Below are 15,943 nucleotides of genomic sequence, written 5' to 3' on the forward strand. Positions count from 1 at the left end.
ATCCTTTCTTATTTATTAGCCCACTATCAATTAGCTTCCCGCCATGCACTTTCAATCTCCCGCCAACTTCAACCAAAGATCCCAAAAGAAAGAGACAGTGTAATAAGGAAACAAAACTTCAATCCTCAGTTTCTCAGAAAAATGTCGAAATTAAATCACCAAGAAGACCTGGATCTCCTTCTCTCTCTGCCAGATAGGGTTTTAGAAACCCCTCCAGCTTCTCCTTCATCTCATTTCCCAGGTAAATGCTCAAAACATGTGAAGGGGTTTATTACAACTAATTCCCTATTGTGGGTTTTATAATCGTGTATTTTCTTCAATTCATATGTTTTTGCTGTAATTAGATGGAGCCGAATAGAGCTGAACTTTCAAGAAAACGAAATCATTTATTATTTGTTTCACATCAAAGACTTAACTTGCACAATTATTTGATTTTTATGATTTAGTCCTTAATGTTAAAATTTTGTCACGAAAACTATTTCAATGCTAAAATGGTGCACTCATTGAGCGAGTAGCATATACTAGACTTTACTTGATTTGGAATTAAGTTGTGGTTTGTTATTTGATGTTTCTGGATAAAACTCTGTTGGATTGGAAGATGTCTTTTTTGTTGAATTTTTGTGGGTTGTTTTGAAAAGTTTGTATCTTCTTACAGATTATATGTCGGATGATGGATCGCCAAAGCGATTGGGGGAGGCAGATATGTCTGTCTTTAGAGATGCTGTTCAGGATTGTCTTGATTATGATACTGAAATTGCTAAAAAAGCTGTCAAATCAAAGCATACCAAGGGGTCAAGTGATCCTGAGGCTGAAAAGTTTTCAGGTTTGCGAATTCGGTATGTTCTTTGTGACTTTGGCATGGTTATGGGTGCATATCGAATGGGTTCTTGTTGCATTCTAATTCAGTATTCATTTTCCTGTAAAATGCATAATCAGTCTCTTTCTGATTTTGGCTATTAGAATTTGAATGATGTTGGCTTCTTATGTTTCAAAATATTCATAATCAATCACTTTAAGATGATTGTAATAATAGTTGCCTGACAGTCAAATTCTGATGAGAGGAAGTCACAACTAAGAGAATGTAATATTTTGGCTTCTTAAAATGGTCATCAGATGCTTGTTACTTGCAGTTAATATGGTTAGAAACCCCACATAGTTTCTTGTAAGTTTAATTTTGATAATTTCAAATTGGAGGGCAGATTAGATTGTTATTGGTGAAGTAGCAGTTACATTTGACTTTGATTGGTTTGAGCTAGCTGGTAGCTTCAGTCTAATGCTGTGCCAGGCAAATTACAAATGATTGCTTTGTTTTGATACTGAACTGGCAACTAATATTTTACCTTTCTTTTCCTTTTACTCAGAAATCAACTAGTCTCAGCTGTTGAACTGAGCAACCATTTTGCTGATATTAGGTTCATCCGGTTATCAGCAATAAGGTATGTTAAGATGCTGACCGAGTTACTAGAGTAGTTTCTGTTGACTATGTAATCATTTATTTTCCTATCTTTAAGGAATTCGCTAGCAGGCGACACCCTTTCTGGTTGTTGGGCAACTGTTGGCGTTTTAACTGAGAAGGGGCAACAAAGAACAAGTTCAACAGGGAAGAACTACGCAATCTGGAAAATGGGATCTTTGGATGAAAAAACTGTTTCTCTTTTTCTTTTTGGTGATGCTTATCAGAAGAACTGCAATGAGAAGGCTGGTGCAGTTTTTGCCCTATTCAATTGCAGTGTGCGCAAAGACAACTCGGTATTGTTATCATTGCCTATCAATAAAATCATTTCTGTTAAGATTTCAGGGTGGGTCGCTAAAACCTCTTCAATGCCCCTTATCCAGGAAAATGGGTTTTCTTTGAGTGTTTATTCAGCCAGTCACATTTTAAAGATTGGCACGTCTGCGGATTATGGAGTTTGCAAGGGAAAAAGGAAGGATGGGATGGCTTGCACATTAGTCATTAACAAGTACGATCTCTTTTATGTGTTGTTACATGCTCATAGTCATAAATGGACTGAATACCTTCAGGCATAAGTACTATAGAATTGCAAAATACAATAAGATGCTCAAAAGAGCCATATTCATAAAATGTTTCGCTATCTACTTGTTTATTTACAAGGGGACATGTATGTCTCATCTGTGTTCTGGAGGCGGCTCTTGATTTGATGTTTTCTTTGGGAAGTCCAAAGTAATGCCTTGTATCAGAAACACTAGGATGATTGTTTTAGAGATTTCATAGACTTGGGGGTTGAAGGTGATCTTGCCAGGTCATTCTAACATAGTAAATTGTATGGGAAAAATTTGTAATCGCCAACATTTACACAAGAACAATGAAATACTACTGCTCATCACAGTTCTCATTTGGATAACATTCATGTTGGTTGGTTTTGATTTGCTCCAACGATGATAGTTTGTGCTTTTCGATTCGGTTTGAGCAGATACTTTTGCTAGTCCATTCTGCCAGTACTGAGAACAGAATGTTCAGTTTAACAATGTCTCATATCTATGTTGTAGTCCTTCACAAGGCAAGGGTACAAGAATCTAAATTTTAATCTTGTAAAAGAAGCTAATCACACATATAAAATGGCTTCTGTCTTTGGTTGGTTAAATTGTGTACAGAAATAAAAAGCTTGCCCTAAAATGGAGATACTCACATTCAAATCAGGAACACAGTCCAGAGCTATTTACGCAAATTTCATGCTCAAATCAGAAACACAGTCCAGAGCTATTATGCAAATTTCATGAGCATGATTTGCCTTTTTTTCTGGACGTTAGGAAAGAAATAGCATGTTCTCACAGCATTTAGTTTTCTGCTCCCTTAACAAATCAGTTCATGCTGCTTATGCAGGGGATTTTTAATAATCCTTATTACCAAAAATTATTGTATGTATCATCCTATGTTGAATAGTCCAGTAATAACCTGTAATTTTGTTGTACTCCTTGTAATTGAACTTATGTTTTAATAACATTTGCAGGCGGCGTGGAACATATTGCAGCTACCATAAGCAGGTAACCAATCTACAGCAGTCCAGAAATACGTGTTTACATTTGTAAATTAAGTCTGCTTGGCTGCCCCCCCCCCCCCCCCCCCGCGGGTATTCTCTTTTACTGAATCTTGATTTACTATCCAAAGAAAGAAAGAACTTATCCTGTTTTTATTACTTGTTCTTTCAGAGAACATCTGAGAAATACTCCGGTACAACAAGGGCTGAACTCAAAGGGGGGTGAGTTATTAACTTCTCAACCTCTCAATATTGCATTTACTTGGAGAATAAAGGATTTTTTTTTCTCAGGACTTACTTTAACCTCTCTAATTGCTGTTGGACTTCAAATTTAGGAACCTACGAACGGGTTTCAGAGACCATCTCAAGTCAGAAGGAATTTACATGGTTAAGCCTTTAGCTGACAAGTCAAACTTTACAAAGTCTGCAGCACCGTTGAAATTACTGTCCGTTGATGGATTGAAAAAGGCATTAAGGTTTGTTCTTTAGGTTTGTTCAAAGTACTTAGTAGTGCAATAGCTCTAAATTAACAAAATTATTGACTTGCATATTGGTTATCGTCATTGTTAATAATCATTACTGGCTTAAAGACACTTATTTATGAACAGCAAAGCAGGGAAAGTGACTACCAATGTACATTCTCAAGGAATAAGATTTCTTAGTCAAATGACAGGTAAAAACTTTAGTACTTGGACCTGAGTACTCCTACATCTAGCAGAGACATTCTTACTTATGTTGTTGCTCATTACAATTCCATTTGAGTTACAGGAAACTTGAACTCAAGTAGTACCAAAGAATCTATTACTGACCAAGATCAAACAAAAAATAGGACAAACGAAAGGTGAAAGACTGGAATAAAAAAGACTTCATTTTTTGACCTTATGTTGTGTTATCTGTTTTGGTGACAGAGTTATCTACTTTTTTCCAGGTCATCCTCCACCAAGAGAAAGAATCTAAGTGAAATCAGACCAAGTCATAGTTTTGAGCACAAGAAACCAAAAATGGGGCAGCAGCAGAATTCAGGACAAAAACCTGTGCATGTTAAAGAAAAAATGATAGAACTAGACCTTGTCAGTTCAGATGATGAACTTTAGAGTTTACCATATAATATCTAAGTTTTTGTAATCATCTGATGTCCTGTTGTCTAATATATTCTTTTTCCTCTTTCATACAGTTTATTCTTAGCTTTTTGAAAATGAACTTTTACTCTTGTTACAATGGTGCTATCACTTGCATATTTAGAAAAATAGCTTCAAAAGCACTTTTGAGAAAAATACATTTATAACTAATTGTTATTTAGAAGTATTTTTCAAATTAATAACTAACTGTTGTTTAGAAGTATTTTGTAGCTCGGCCAAATAGACTATAACTTTTATGCAATGAAGTGTAAGAATCAAGTCGTTAAAAGTCAACTACAAGTAATCGTTTATAAACAGTGAAATAGCAACTCGAAGAATATATTTATAACATGTTAAAATATACTGATAACATAAGTTTTTTAGACCCCGTTTGACCATAAAATTTTTTCCACTTTTTTCCGAAATTAAGGTTTGACCATAAAATTTTCATTTGAACATAGATTTTGGATTTTTTTTGAAAATTTAAAAAACTCCAAAAAGTTAATTTTCAAAATTTTCATTCAGATCACTCAAGAATAACTCAAAATTATATTAATGTTCAAACACAACTTTAATTTTTAAATACCATTTTCAAAATTTTACGATTCTTTTGTCCAAACGCCCACTTAATATGTTATTGATGTGACCCGTACTAGGGGTAGGTCATGCATGCACATGGGAGTTGGTTGGTCTCGAGGCCATGTGCACCCAAAATTCCTAACCTTGCCAAATATGTGTACGTTATGGAATTAAGATAAGTTTTATAAATATACAATTAGGTGAATGACTAAAGTCTTAGATTTGGATTCGCAAAAAGAGCTAGTAGGCAACTGAACCCTGTCTTATTAGGGGCAATTAATTATACAAAATATGAATCTCATTAGGCGTTAGGTAGTGGTGTTGACAGTGGATACACAAAATTTTGAATTTAATCTTTGGCTTTTCCTTTTTATTTTTCTGCAGAATCGTATGCTTCTCTTTATTAATAGGAAAATTTTGTATATTATATTCATTCGAAATGCTTATGTTTTTTCATTAGCATTTATAGTGTAGGTTGAACTCTGCAACAGTTGATGAAATTACCCTTTAGTAAGGGAATGCTCTATGGCTTTTAATTAAATTTGGGAAATGGCCAAATTTTTCTTTCTACTATTAGAAATTTTTTAATTTTGCCCTCTGATATATTATCCGATCAAAAAAGTCCTCAGACTATTTTAGAATCTAGAAATACATTCTCCACTAACGGCCGTTAAACGTGGAAAAAACTTTGATAATTTTTCAACATGGATGCCACGTGGAAAATTTTGATCTCTAAATCAATATCTTATTCCCTCACTAGTGCAAATTTACCCAATTTGTTGAGACTTTAAATTATTTTCCTCTTTAATTTGTTGAGACTTGAGTTTAAAACACAATTGCCAAACAGCAAGTTGTAGCACCTTAAAAGTGACATTATATTGTGGTAAAATATGACATTTTGATTTTGTTAATTACTTATCTGCAGTTTTAGTTGGATCTTAGTTCCGAGAAGCTTAACTGACTAGTAATATTCATTAAAGATAATACATGGCAAATCGATACACCATTTTTGAACTGTGAATTGCTCTTCTAAAACTTTTAACTATTAGGGGGTGTTTGGTACGAAGGAAAATTTCCAGAAAATATTTTTCAATTTTTTCATATTTTGGTTGGAATAAATATATATTTTTCAAAAAATATTTTCTGCTACCTAACTAAACACCCAAAAATAAGAAAATCACATATTTTCCCTGAAAATATTTTCAAAACACACCCTTAAAGTAAAGTACTTTTCTTTTTACATACTTTTTGTTTGAAGCATGCACCTTCAGTTGCAGTTTGATTCATTTTCTTGAACCACACATGAAAATATTTTTTTTCTGATAAGTGGCGATGAAAATAAAATTCAAACCTTAGAATATTGTACTAAATTATAAATCCTCTTATGTAAAAGTTTATATTGTTAATAGCATAAACTCTACTCATTCTTTAATCTGCAACAAACGTCTAACTCATCACAGAGATACAAAACCTACTCCAACGTACTACTATATTAGAATTATTAGTGGACCACGAGGATCTGATGCTGGCCTACTATATTATCTTTGTAACGCACGGATGCTGGGCTCATTTAGCAATCCCCATATGCCATTTATCAGTAATGTATTTAACACCAATAATGGTTGAGGTAAAATATAAGCACTCTTTTAATTTTAATTAGAGGTTTCGAGTTCAAGTCCTAGGTATAAAATCGCCTTTGTTAGGAAGTGTTTTATTCTTCATGTGAGACTCTGCCTATACAGATATCGAATACCGGGCGAGAAATAAAAATAATAATGTATTGAACTCTGTGCATGGCCTCTCATTTTCACCCAAAACCAACTTCTCATCTACCATGATTATTACATGTACCATGGTAGTTCGTGAGTCACTAGCTTAATGGACACTCGTGTTGTCACCATGCATTTAGAACCAATAGTATAATATCATATTAAGATCAATACTCATTGCTTAATGGACACTCGTATGTCATCACTCATGACCATGCCTTTTCTAAGTTGCTACTAGTACATATTGCTTATTATAGAAACGATCACCCTCGCAATTACTTGTAAATTAACCTGACGTTTTTTTTCAAATTACTTGTTTATGTGGTAAAAATTAAATTTTTTTCTTTTGTACCAAAAGTTGTGCTCAACCGGTCTATCAATGGATGAGAATCATGAGAGACCTGAATTCTAATCTTAACATAGATTTTAAAAAAAGTGAAGTAATTTTTTTTCCAATCTGATTAAACCTTGATTGGCGGAGTTACCCGATGCATGCACGTAAGAAAGTTAAAACGTTTTCTTTTTTAAGGAGAGTTAGTTTGGATTAAACGAATTTGATCGAAACCCCACCTCCTTGCACCGTAAAATGTCATCTCTTCATCTTTGCTTTGGAAAGAAGGCAAAGGTCAATCTCTTTAATTTCTTTGTCTGAGTGATTCTTTGATTCTCATTTATGTATAGTTTGCCCCTGTCTCCATGCAAAACTTTTTGTGGCTTCTTTCAAAAATAGTACTAGCGCCTCAAACAAGGAAGACATAAACGTAGTTATTAGCACGATTTGAAAAGCCCTATTTGAATCTACTAATTTAAAATGTCGTTTCGGTATATATATCCAGTAATAAATCCATAATTTAGATGCTATACAAGTTTCGAGTAAGAGAGTGAATTATGAAATGCATAATATTTTCATGAATACGTACACATATAAGCTGAGTTGGATCATGGAATTATGTCAAAATTCGCGAACTCGTCGTTGGATCCGTCACTATATATGTACATCACGACCTTATGTCTTTTCCTCCCCTTTTTTATTTCTTCTAATTTAGTTTGTAATTACGTGACTTGGGTCATTGCGTACATTAATGTCTTTTTAAAAAGAATGCATGAACGAAATAATGGTAAGTTCTCATTGTTAATTAATTAGTCATAACTGAGATCTTGATAAAAACGTTATAAGCTGCATACATTGACTTTGAGACTTATATATAGAAGCATTCTCCATTCAAATATTGTAGAAATATTTTCTTTATGTGATCATTACACCTATTTATACCATCATATTTCTTTATAATAGTCATCCTTCATAACAACACTTCACTATAATATCCAAGTTTTCTTTGGAATAAATTTTTCATGTTATGTTATAACATATATATATATTTTATAACAACACTTTATTATAATAAAAAAATGTTAGAACAAACGAGTTTGTTATAGAAAGACTTGATATTATATATATATATATTTTAAGTTTAAATAATTCATTTATTTAGGTTAATTCTTCTTTCTTTATAGTACCTACAAAATTTAAGGAACACCTAACAAATAAAATATCTCCAACTATTAATTCTCCAAGTTACCAATCTACCGATTCTACGATGAGTTGTAATGGGAGTACATATATCTCCGCTAGAGTTATTATTATAACTTATAATATAGGGACATGCTTAAATGTGATGACGTTATGATTAAAAGAATTAAATATTAAAAAGTACTATCTTATTGTCCTATAGGATACTTGTTAAACAAACAAGCTAGCCAACTTTTCTTCTTCCCAATCCTACGTCTTAATGAAATTGTTATTAATGAGAAATAGTAGGATACTGTCGGAATGTACCTTTATAGTCTGCTTCTTTTTTGTTTGTAAAATTTAAGGTGGTTTGAATATTGGTTGATTACTTGATTAATACTTTTTCCATATTGATTAATTGCTCTTTAAGTCTCATAAAAATGCAAATTCTCTTAGAACACAAAATAACATCATTACGAGGTTTTTAATTCCCAGGACGTAAATATCGCCATGTTACAACAGAACAAACGGGAATTTCAATTTATCATGCATATTGCTAAATTCATTACTCTATTTTGCATTTTGCACTTTAAGGATGAGATATATTATTTCTGCACACAAATCTTTGAAAATATGAAAAATTACACCTGTAACCTTATATTAAGAGGCCACTTTTAGCTTTTAACCGTTACTATTAAGAGAAAAATGTACTAAATTCGTTTGGCATCTTGCTTGAAATAATGAATACTTATATAGAAGTTGTAAATTGAAAATTGATTTTCAAGTAATGAGCAGATAAGGTTACTTCCTTTATCCTTCTTAGTCAATCCAATTTGTACAAAGAGGGTTGAAGTAAGTTCACATGCTTCTTAAAAATAAAGTTTTCGTACACACAAGAAAAGGATAAGAAAAATATAGACTGAAAATTAGGTACACACCTATCATGTGAAAGATCTTCAATAGTACATTTAAACCCATAAACTTTAATGGTTATAACTAATTATTATAATTAAAATCATCACTTTTGTGGGATTGCACCAAAGTGCAGCTAGTCTGTTAAGATTTTGTCTTAGACCGCTAGTAGTTGATGTTGTGTTTACACTACTATTCTATTTTTCATGGTGACGGCCTTATTTATTGGTTATTATTTTGTTTTTCATCTATTTTCTAACTCTTGTGATGCTGTTATTTTTTTTATGGTTTCTGTTGATGATACTACTATATTGCTTCTTTTTGTCTTCTTGAACTGATGATCTATCAGAAACAATCTCTCTACTACCACAAGTTAGGGGTAAGGTCTGTGTATACACTATCCTCCCCAAACTTCACTAGTGAGATTTTACTGGTTCGGAAAATAGAAAACCTAAAAAAGAAAAAAAAGGGATCTTTTATGTGGCGATAAAAGATAGGATGATATAAGTGGCATCTCAAAATAGCTGTCTGAAAGCTGTCCTTATTTACTACACAAAAAAAATCAAAATTAAAATCCGAAGTCTTTTTCTGTAGCTGGTTTGAGCTTTTCTTCATTTCCATTTTCTGCTATATCTTTCTCTGTCTTCTCACTTTCCTCCTTTTAACTCTCTCTGTTCATATCCATTCTTCTTTCCCTAAATTCATATTAATATCATCACTTCTATGTCATAAAGGTGAGATTTTTATTTCTTTATTTGTGTCTCTCTACATCAATGAATGTGGCTGTTGAGTTAGGTATTGTGTTATTTTCCCCATTCTATCCTCATAGAGTTTATATTAACATTTTGGGATTTTACTTCTATTTTAACTAACAGCAAACAACTCCTTCGTTGAAGAGTAGGTGGAGAGGGATATACACACACAGAAAAAGGAAGAGATTTTGGGCAAGTAAAAGAAGAAGCTAAGAAATTGTAAGAAGGGAGATTTGGGTTTTGAAGAATGAGTGCGTCTAGGTTCATAAAGTGTGTCACCGTTGGCGACGGGGCTGTGGGTAAAACTTGTCTTCTCATTTCCTATACCAGCAACACTTTTCCCACTGTAAGTACTTCTTTACCTCTCTATTTCTCTTTTATGCATTTTTTCAAACATTTGTCAGGCATTTTCTTTTAAGCATATCGATTCTGATACTTGGCTCTAATTTTCTTTTCAGTAGGATTTTTTTTTGGGGGGAATTAGACCAAATGAGGCTCTTTCTGTTTATCGCCCAAAAGAACAAAGCTAGTTATTCTCAGTAAAACGACATGTTTTCTTGAATCATGACTTGCTTAATCAATTTGGCACCCGGTCTAAGAGTGGGTCGTTTTACTTTTACTTACAATTACCACAAAAAATAGATATTTTGGCCATTTTAAGGGGAAAAAAACTAATTTTGTACATTGTAGAGTAGAGTTGTGTGTGTGTGTTGGAGGGGGGGGGGGCTGAGAAAACCATGAGAGGTGTACTCTAGGGAAAGAGAGCCGAAACTACCTCTTGAATATTGTCTTGGTGAACTCAGCGGTAATTGTCAACTTGGTTGACAAACCAATAAAAGGATGTCTTCTGTTTTTTGTTGTGCATCAGTGATAACTTGCATAAAAGAATCCCCTTTTCCCTTAAAGGCAAAAGGATAAATATACTTATAAACTAAAGGTATCAGAAGGGAGTATGGACCGAAAAAAGAAGTATTAGAACCCTCATGGAAGATGGAATAAACATCACAAAAACCAATAAACATCACAAAAACCAAACTAAGATACTAGTTTAATTTAATAGCTCCATTTATAACTTGATACTGGTTTTTCAATTGAAGTTGTCACTTGTTAGAGTCCAAATGCTTTAAAACTTCAGTAAAAAGTTGATTATATGTTCTACTTATATTTCTATGAGTGGTGTGTGCATTGCTCATTTTGGTAATTGTCTGCTGCATTGCGAACAGGATTACGTTCCAACTGTATTCGACAATTTTAGTGCAAATGTGGTTGTCGATGGGAGCACTGTCAATCTGGGGCTGTGGGATACTGCAGGTAAATATTTTCCCCACATGACAGTTTCAGCTTTTTTTTTGTCCCTTGCTGCGTGGCGCACACGTCAACTTCCTCTACTTTTTGATTGAACAGGTCAGGAGGATTACAATAGATTAAGACCGTTGAGCTATCGTGGGGCAGATGTATTTATACTGGCATTTTCTCTCATTAGCAAAGCGAGCTATGAAAATGTCTCCAAAAAGGTGAGTTCCTCTCCTGCATCCTGTCTCTACTTTCATTTTTTTTTTTGGTTTTACTTGGCCGGGAGATGAACAAGGATGTGAGAATATTAATGAAACCTGTCGGTCCCATTAAGTTGAAGCAAGTCCACGAATAACATTGGCTTGTTTGACTTTTACAAACTACTTATTTGTACCAAATGGATGGTGAAATACCAACCAACCTAGTACTTCCAGTGTTGAATTTTAAAATTTCTTAGCGAAGAATGAGTAATAGTTGCTTATCAGATAAGTAAAATGAGTAAAATGTATGATTGGTGATATTCAACAATTACTAATACATTATTTCATCTTCCTGCTATTGAATTTCAGTGGATTCCTGAATTGAGGCATTATGCTCCTGGAGTTCCAATTATTCTTGTTGGAACAAAGCTAGGTTAGTCTATCCTAATTAATCATGTTTGATTGTTAATTCAAAAACTGATTGATTTCTTCTTATCTATTATCTCTAGTTTGTCAGAATGGTGTCTTTTTATCCACTTTTCCATCATTTTTGGTCTACTTATCTTCATTTCCTGAGTATGAGTGATCCTATCTTTGGAAATTTTGCCCTTTATATTTGGATGAACCATGAAATGTCAGACTATCCTTGAAGGGAGTTCATTTTTGCGCTCGGTCATGAATCACTATGTCAATAATTTTTGCAGAGCTGTTTATTGGAGGGAAAAAGAGTTCTGTAGGAAGTTTTGGCTCACATAAGTTCCTTTTTTGGCAAGTCGAAAGCAATTTTGATATTGCTGCTACTCTCTAGAATTGTGGTTGGGGTCATACAAGATGGAACAAATGACACCTTTCATTGTCAGTTGTATATATTTGTCTTTATGGCATGAGTAGTTAGCATGTGCATGCTCACACTGCACCTTGTTTTCTCCTTCTTGAGATGTTGAGCCTATTAAACGTCGATACTGCAGCTACACTTATTAACGCAACGGCAAATCAAAAGCTGGGTGATAATGTATTTTTTATCAGCCATTTAGCTTGACCAGTTCTTATGAATGAAAACATTTCAGGAGTTATCGGCAGTTTATTCATGTACCGAAACAGATAGCCGAAGTGATAAATGCTTCTGTTTACCGGCTGAACCATGAAAACTAAATCATTTCATTCAGTAGAGTGCTGATTGACCATGAACTAGTAGGACACAAATACACTGGTTGAAATTCAGATGCCTTTTAACAGGGGCGGATTTATAGGTGTAATGATGGGGCATGTGAACCCATGGTCTCTTCGTAAAACTCGATATTTTATGTACATATTTTCTAAAACTGGTATAATAATAACTGTTGGCACCCATGCTACAAAAAGGTTGTATGGTGCACTTGGTTGAAGGTTAAGTTATTTACCAAGAGGTATAGGGATCAATTCCCACTTGATACATTTTTTCCTCCTTTTTTAGTAGTGCACTCATGTACTAGAAATCCTAGATCTGCCTCTGCCTTTTAACTGGATTTAACCCTGAAGAACTATTTATGGTGTCAGCAGATGGAAAATGTGAATTATATATGGCTAGGCAGAGAGGGTATTGTGATTCATAGAAACCTCTACAACTTTTGGATCCCAGATATAATCACTTTTTCAATAACCTAGGTTGTTAGTTGTCAGATTGCTGTAGAAGTCTCTGAGGAGAAGTGATCCGTTTCATACTGAGATTTGAAATAGACGAGAAAGAAGTATTGGTTCAGGGTTGTCATAGATCTCCTAGCTAATCACATTATTTTATCTCTGTATTGAACTTGGAATGTATCTACCATGAAATATAAGGACCAGAAACTTTTCTAAGTCCTTTTAGAAAACACATTGCTTGGACTTTGAAATGAAGTCCTGAATGAACTTAAAAATGTTGTTTACTGTATCCTGTGTTGAAATTCAAATGTACTAATGTTGAATTTAAAAGTTCACAATCTATTCTAAGCCTAAATCGGTGGAGTATGTATTTTCTGGATATTACATCCAAGTACATAAAGAACCTCTTTGTACTGTCTGTCCTTCTCATTTGCTGTTTAGACAATACCTTCGGTTTTCTGGCCTGCTCAAATTGAACTTTTCCTTTCTTGAAATTCAGTTTAGAACTCCAATTCCTATTTTCTCAGTCTCCTCCATGCCTCTTCTCTTCTAATTCCATGTTCCTTAGTCTAATAATGTTGTTGTGCTTCCGTTAGATCTCCGAGAGGATAAGCAATTCTTCCTGGACCATCCAGGTGCTGTTCCACTTACTACAGCTCAGGTACACTATTTTTTTACATGTCATCTGTTTTTAGACCACAATGTGGCCTTTTCGTTCTGGATTAAAATTTTAAGGGGGCATTTGCTCCTATAGCAGAACCTTACGTCACATGCTTCTTTTTAAGGGTGAGGAGCTGAGAAAGTCGATTGGTGCTTCCGCTTATATTGAATGTAGTGCAAAAACACAACAGGTGCTTTTCTAATTCAAAGATGACTATGTGGCTAGGTTATCAAGTTATCTAATTACATATTTCCATTGCCAAAATTGCAGAATGTGAAGGCTGTTTTTGATGCCGCCATTAAGGTGGTTCTGCAACCACCCAAACAAAAGAAGAAAAAGAAGAGAAAGGGTCAGAAAGCCTGCTCTATCTTGTGATTGCTGAAATTATGGACGAGCGATGGAGATGTAGATTGTTATCAATGTCTTCCAAGTTCAAAGAATGCAGTGTAAGGTTCAAAGTTGGTAGTCCTGACTGACTATGATAGGAAAGCATGAATCTGCCTTGACCGTAACATTGTAGGCCAAGATGTATATTTGTGATCCGCATATGGTTGGGGATACAGATGTGCAAAATTCTCTGTTACGTGTTGATTCTGTGTAATATATTATGTAACACTTGTGTGATGATTCCCTTGAATTTGCATCTACTATGTGTTGTTAAAATGTAACCGAACATACTGATTTAAATTGTCCGAGAAGTTGATTTTGCTATATCATAAAGATAGTGGCGTGAATACTCCTTGCACATAGATTTTGCCCTATGGTTTTGTGAATTGTGCTTTGTGCTCGCTGATGTGGAATGTGTGTATTTTTCTAACTTTTTTTAGGATGCAAAGTTATTAATGATTTTTTATAATTAATTTCTCCTAATAAGTCTTTCTCAATTGATAATATAGCTAATCCATTTAACCTTAGGTAAAATTTTATCAGTTTTAATTTTGAAATTTTTTTTTTTGCTGAAGCAACGGTAACATGAGTTATTAACATTATTCTATAAGCAATATAGACATTTGAAAAAGAATTAATTTTTTTTATTTGATTGAGTATATCAATTAAACTATCATCTTCTAATTGTACTATTTTTCTTAACACTTTTAATTCAGAGAATAAATCTAAATCATCAGTATCGATATGATTATTATGCTTTAAGAAACTTTCAAGATTAAATCAATATTTTTTTCAAATTTTCATCATCTAGTGATCTCATTTTTTTATCGTTAAATAGAAAACCAAAATATTTTCATATGCTTCGAATTGTTTAAATCTATTTTGAAGTGAAAAAATAACATTGTCTACTATGTATAAAAAGTAATCAACTCTAAAAGATTCTTCCAGAGATTTCATTTTGTCACACGTAGGGGTGGCAAAATGGTTAAAAGACAATAGTTAATCACTTATATTATTCACTAAAAAATGGGTTGGATAATGAACTATTTAAAAGCGGGTCAAATATGGATAAGAACCATATTATCCATTTAGAATATGGATAACCAATGGGTAACTAATGGATAACCAATGAGTCTAACTTTTACATTTGTAAAGCCTCACATTGGGGGTTTCTCTGGTTAGGGAGACTAAGAATTCTCCCAAAAGTGATCATATGCAAAAGTCATGGATAATATGGCTATTCATATTATCTGTCAGTTAACCCATTTTTTATCCGTATTAAATATGGGCCGGGTCGGATAATTGATCCGTTTTTTCATTACTCGTTTTCGACCCGAACCATATCCGACTCGCCCGTTTGCCACTCCTAGTCACATGTTTCTTACGAAATTAGGCTTCGATATTTATTTCAAATGCAATTTCCTTGGTAGAAATCATAACAATCGCAAATCCTTATTCTCTATATATGTTAAAGAAAAAGAAAGAAATCAAACCTTATTACTTCACTTTAACTTTTTTTTAACTTATATATAGCCTATCAGGTGTTACAAAAAATGAAGCCTAAAATAATTGCTTTACCTGCTTTAGAGAAGGGCCGCTTCTGCTTCTGAAGAGTGAGTTATGAAATGATACTATTTTCATGCGACACACACATATAAGCTGAGTTGGATCATTGAATCATACTATATTATAAGTTTGAAAACTTTTGGTGAAGTTATTTTACAAAAATATCCTTTAAAACTGAATGACCAAATTAGCCTTTAACCAAAACTAAAATTCATTAAATGATTATTTACCACGGTCAATCATTTCTAGAATACTCTAACATTTGTGAAGAGCTGTTCATCTTCTGCTAATTATTCTCGGCCCTATGGAATGTCAGGTTTGTTTCATCCAATATGGTCATTAATCATTTGGCCAACAGAAAAGTAAGTTGGTTGTACATTGGTACCCTATTAAATGGTAAGTACTTACTATAGTGAGATGTTGATTGAAAGTATATTTATCACAATCTATGCCCTTCATCTCCTAGCTTTAACAGTTTAATGTTACCTGAAGAACTTTTGGTTTCATTTCTGATCAATGATCATTTTTATAAATGGAAATGTATAACCCTCACTATTAAAGAAACAATAGATTAGGAAAG

At 33.5% G+C, this 15,943-nt stretch overlaps 2 protein-coding genes across 4 annotated transcripts; both read left to right on the forward strand.

Annotated features, from left to right (window-relative positions):
- Positions 1-55: 55 nt before the first annotated feature.
- Positions 56-4,165, forward strand: LOC104237295 (uncharacterized). The gene is made up of 11 exons (XM_009791412.1): positions 56-241; positions 656-836; positions 1,362-1,436; positions 1,512-1,749; positions 1,837-1,961; positions 2,970-3,003; positions 3,169-3,218; positions 3,332-3,472; positions 3,605-3,669; positions 3,765-3,837; positions 3,925-4,165. The coding sequence occupies exons 1-11, from the start codon at positions 142-144 to the stop codon at positions 4,088-4,090; spliced, it is 1,248 nt and encodes a 415-aa protein (XP_009789714.1). The 5' UTR covers positions 56-141; the 3' UTR covers positions 4,091-4,165.
- Positions 4,166-9,466: 5,301 nt separating this feature from the next.
- On the forward strand, positions 9,467-14,144 carry LOC104237296 (rac-like GTP-binding protein 5). 3 transcript variants are annotated; one of them, XM_009791413.2, is made up of 8 exons: positions 9,467-9,618; positions 9,786-9,982; positions 10,860-10,947; positions 11,041-11,150; positions 11,499-11,562; positions 13,346-13,410; positions 13,535-13,600; positions 13,681-14,144. In XM_009791413.2, exons 2-8 carry the CDS (start codon positions 9,884-9,886, stop codon positions 13,783-13,785), a joined length of 597 nt encoding a protein of 198 aa, XP_009789715.1. In that variant the 5' UTR covers positions 9,467-9,618; positions 9,786-9,883; the 3' UTR covers positions 13,786-14,144. The 3 variants fall into 3 exon arrangements, with proteins under 3 accessions (XP_009789715.1, XP_009789716.1, XP_009789717.1); XM_009791414.2 differs by having other exon boundaries at positions 9,486-9,618; positions 9,760-9,982; XM_009791415.2 differs by having other exon boundaries at positions 9,504-9,679.
- The last annotated feature ends 1,799 nt before the right edge of the window (positions 14,145-15,943 follow it).

This window comes from Nicotiana sylvestris, chromosome 1 (assembly GCF_000393655.2).
Source record: "Nicotiana sylvestris chromosome 1, ASM39365v2, whole genome shotgun sequence".
Taxonomy (NCBI): domain Eukaryota; kingdom Viridiplantae; phylum Streptophyta; class Magnoliopsida; order Solanales; family Solanaceae; genus Nicotiana; species Nicotiana sylvestris.

Bases quoted from the DNA above. Each gene is read 5' to 3' on its own strand.
- LOC104237295 (XM_009791412.1), top strand. From the start codon at position 142: ATGTCGAAATTAAATCACCAAGAAGACCTGGATCTCCTTCTCTCTCTG. The intron at 1,962-2,969 runs GTACGATCTCTT...TAACATTTGCAG, and splicing joins TGCACATTAGTCATTAACAA to GCGGCGTGGAACATATTGCA. The intron at 3,219-3,331 runs GTGAGTTATTAA...CTTCAAATTTAG, and splicing joins AGGGCTGAACTCAAAGGGGG to GAACCTACGAACGGGTTTCA.
- LOC104237296 (XM_009791413.2), top strand. From the start codon at position 9,884: ATGAGTGCGTCTAGGTTCATAAAGTGTGTCACCGTTGGCGACGGGGCT. The intron at 11,151-11,498 runs GTGAGTTCCTCT...ATTGAATTTCAG, and splicing joins ATGAAAATGTCTCCAAAAAG to TGGATTCCTGAATTGAGGCA. The intron at 13,601-13,680 runs GTGCTTTTCTAA...CCAAAATTGCAG, and splicing joins GTAGTGCAAAAACACAACAG to AATGTGAAGGCTGTTTTTGA.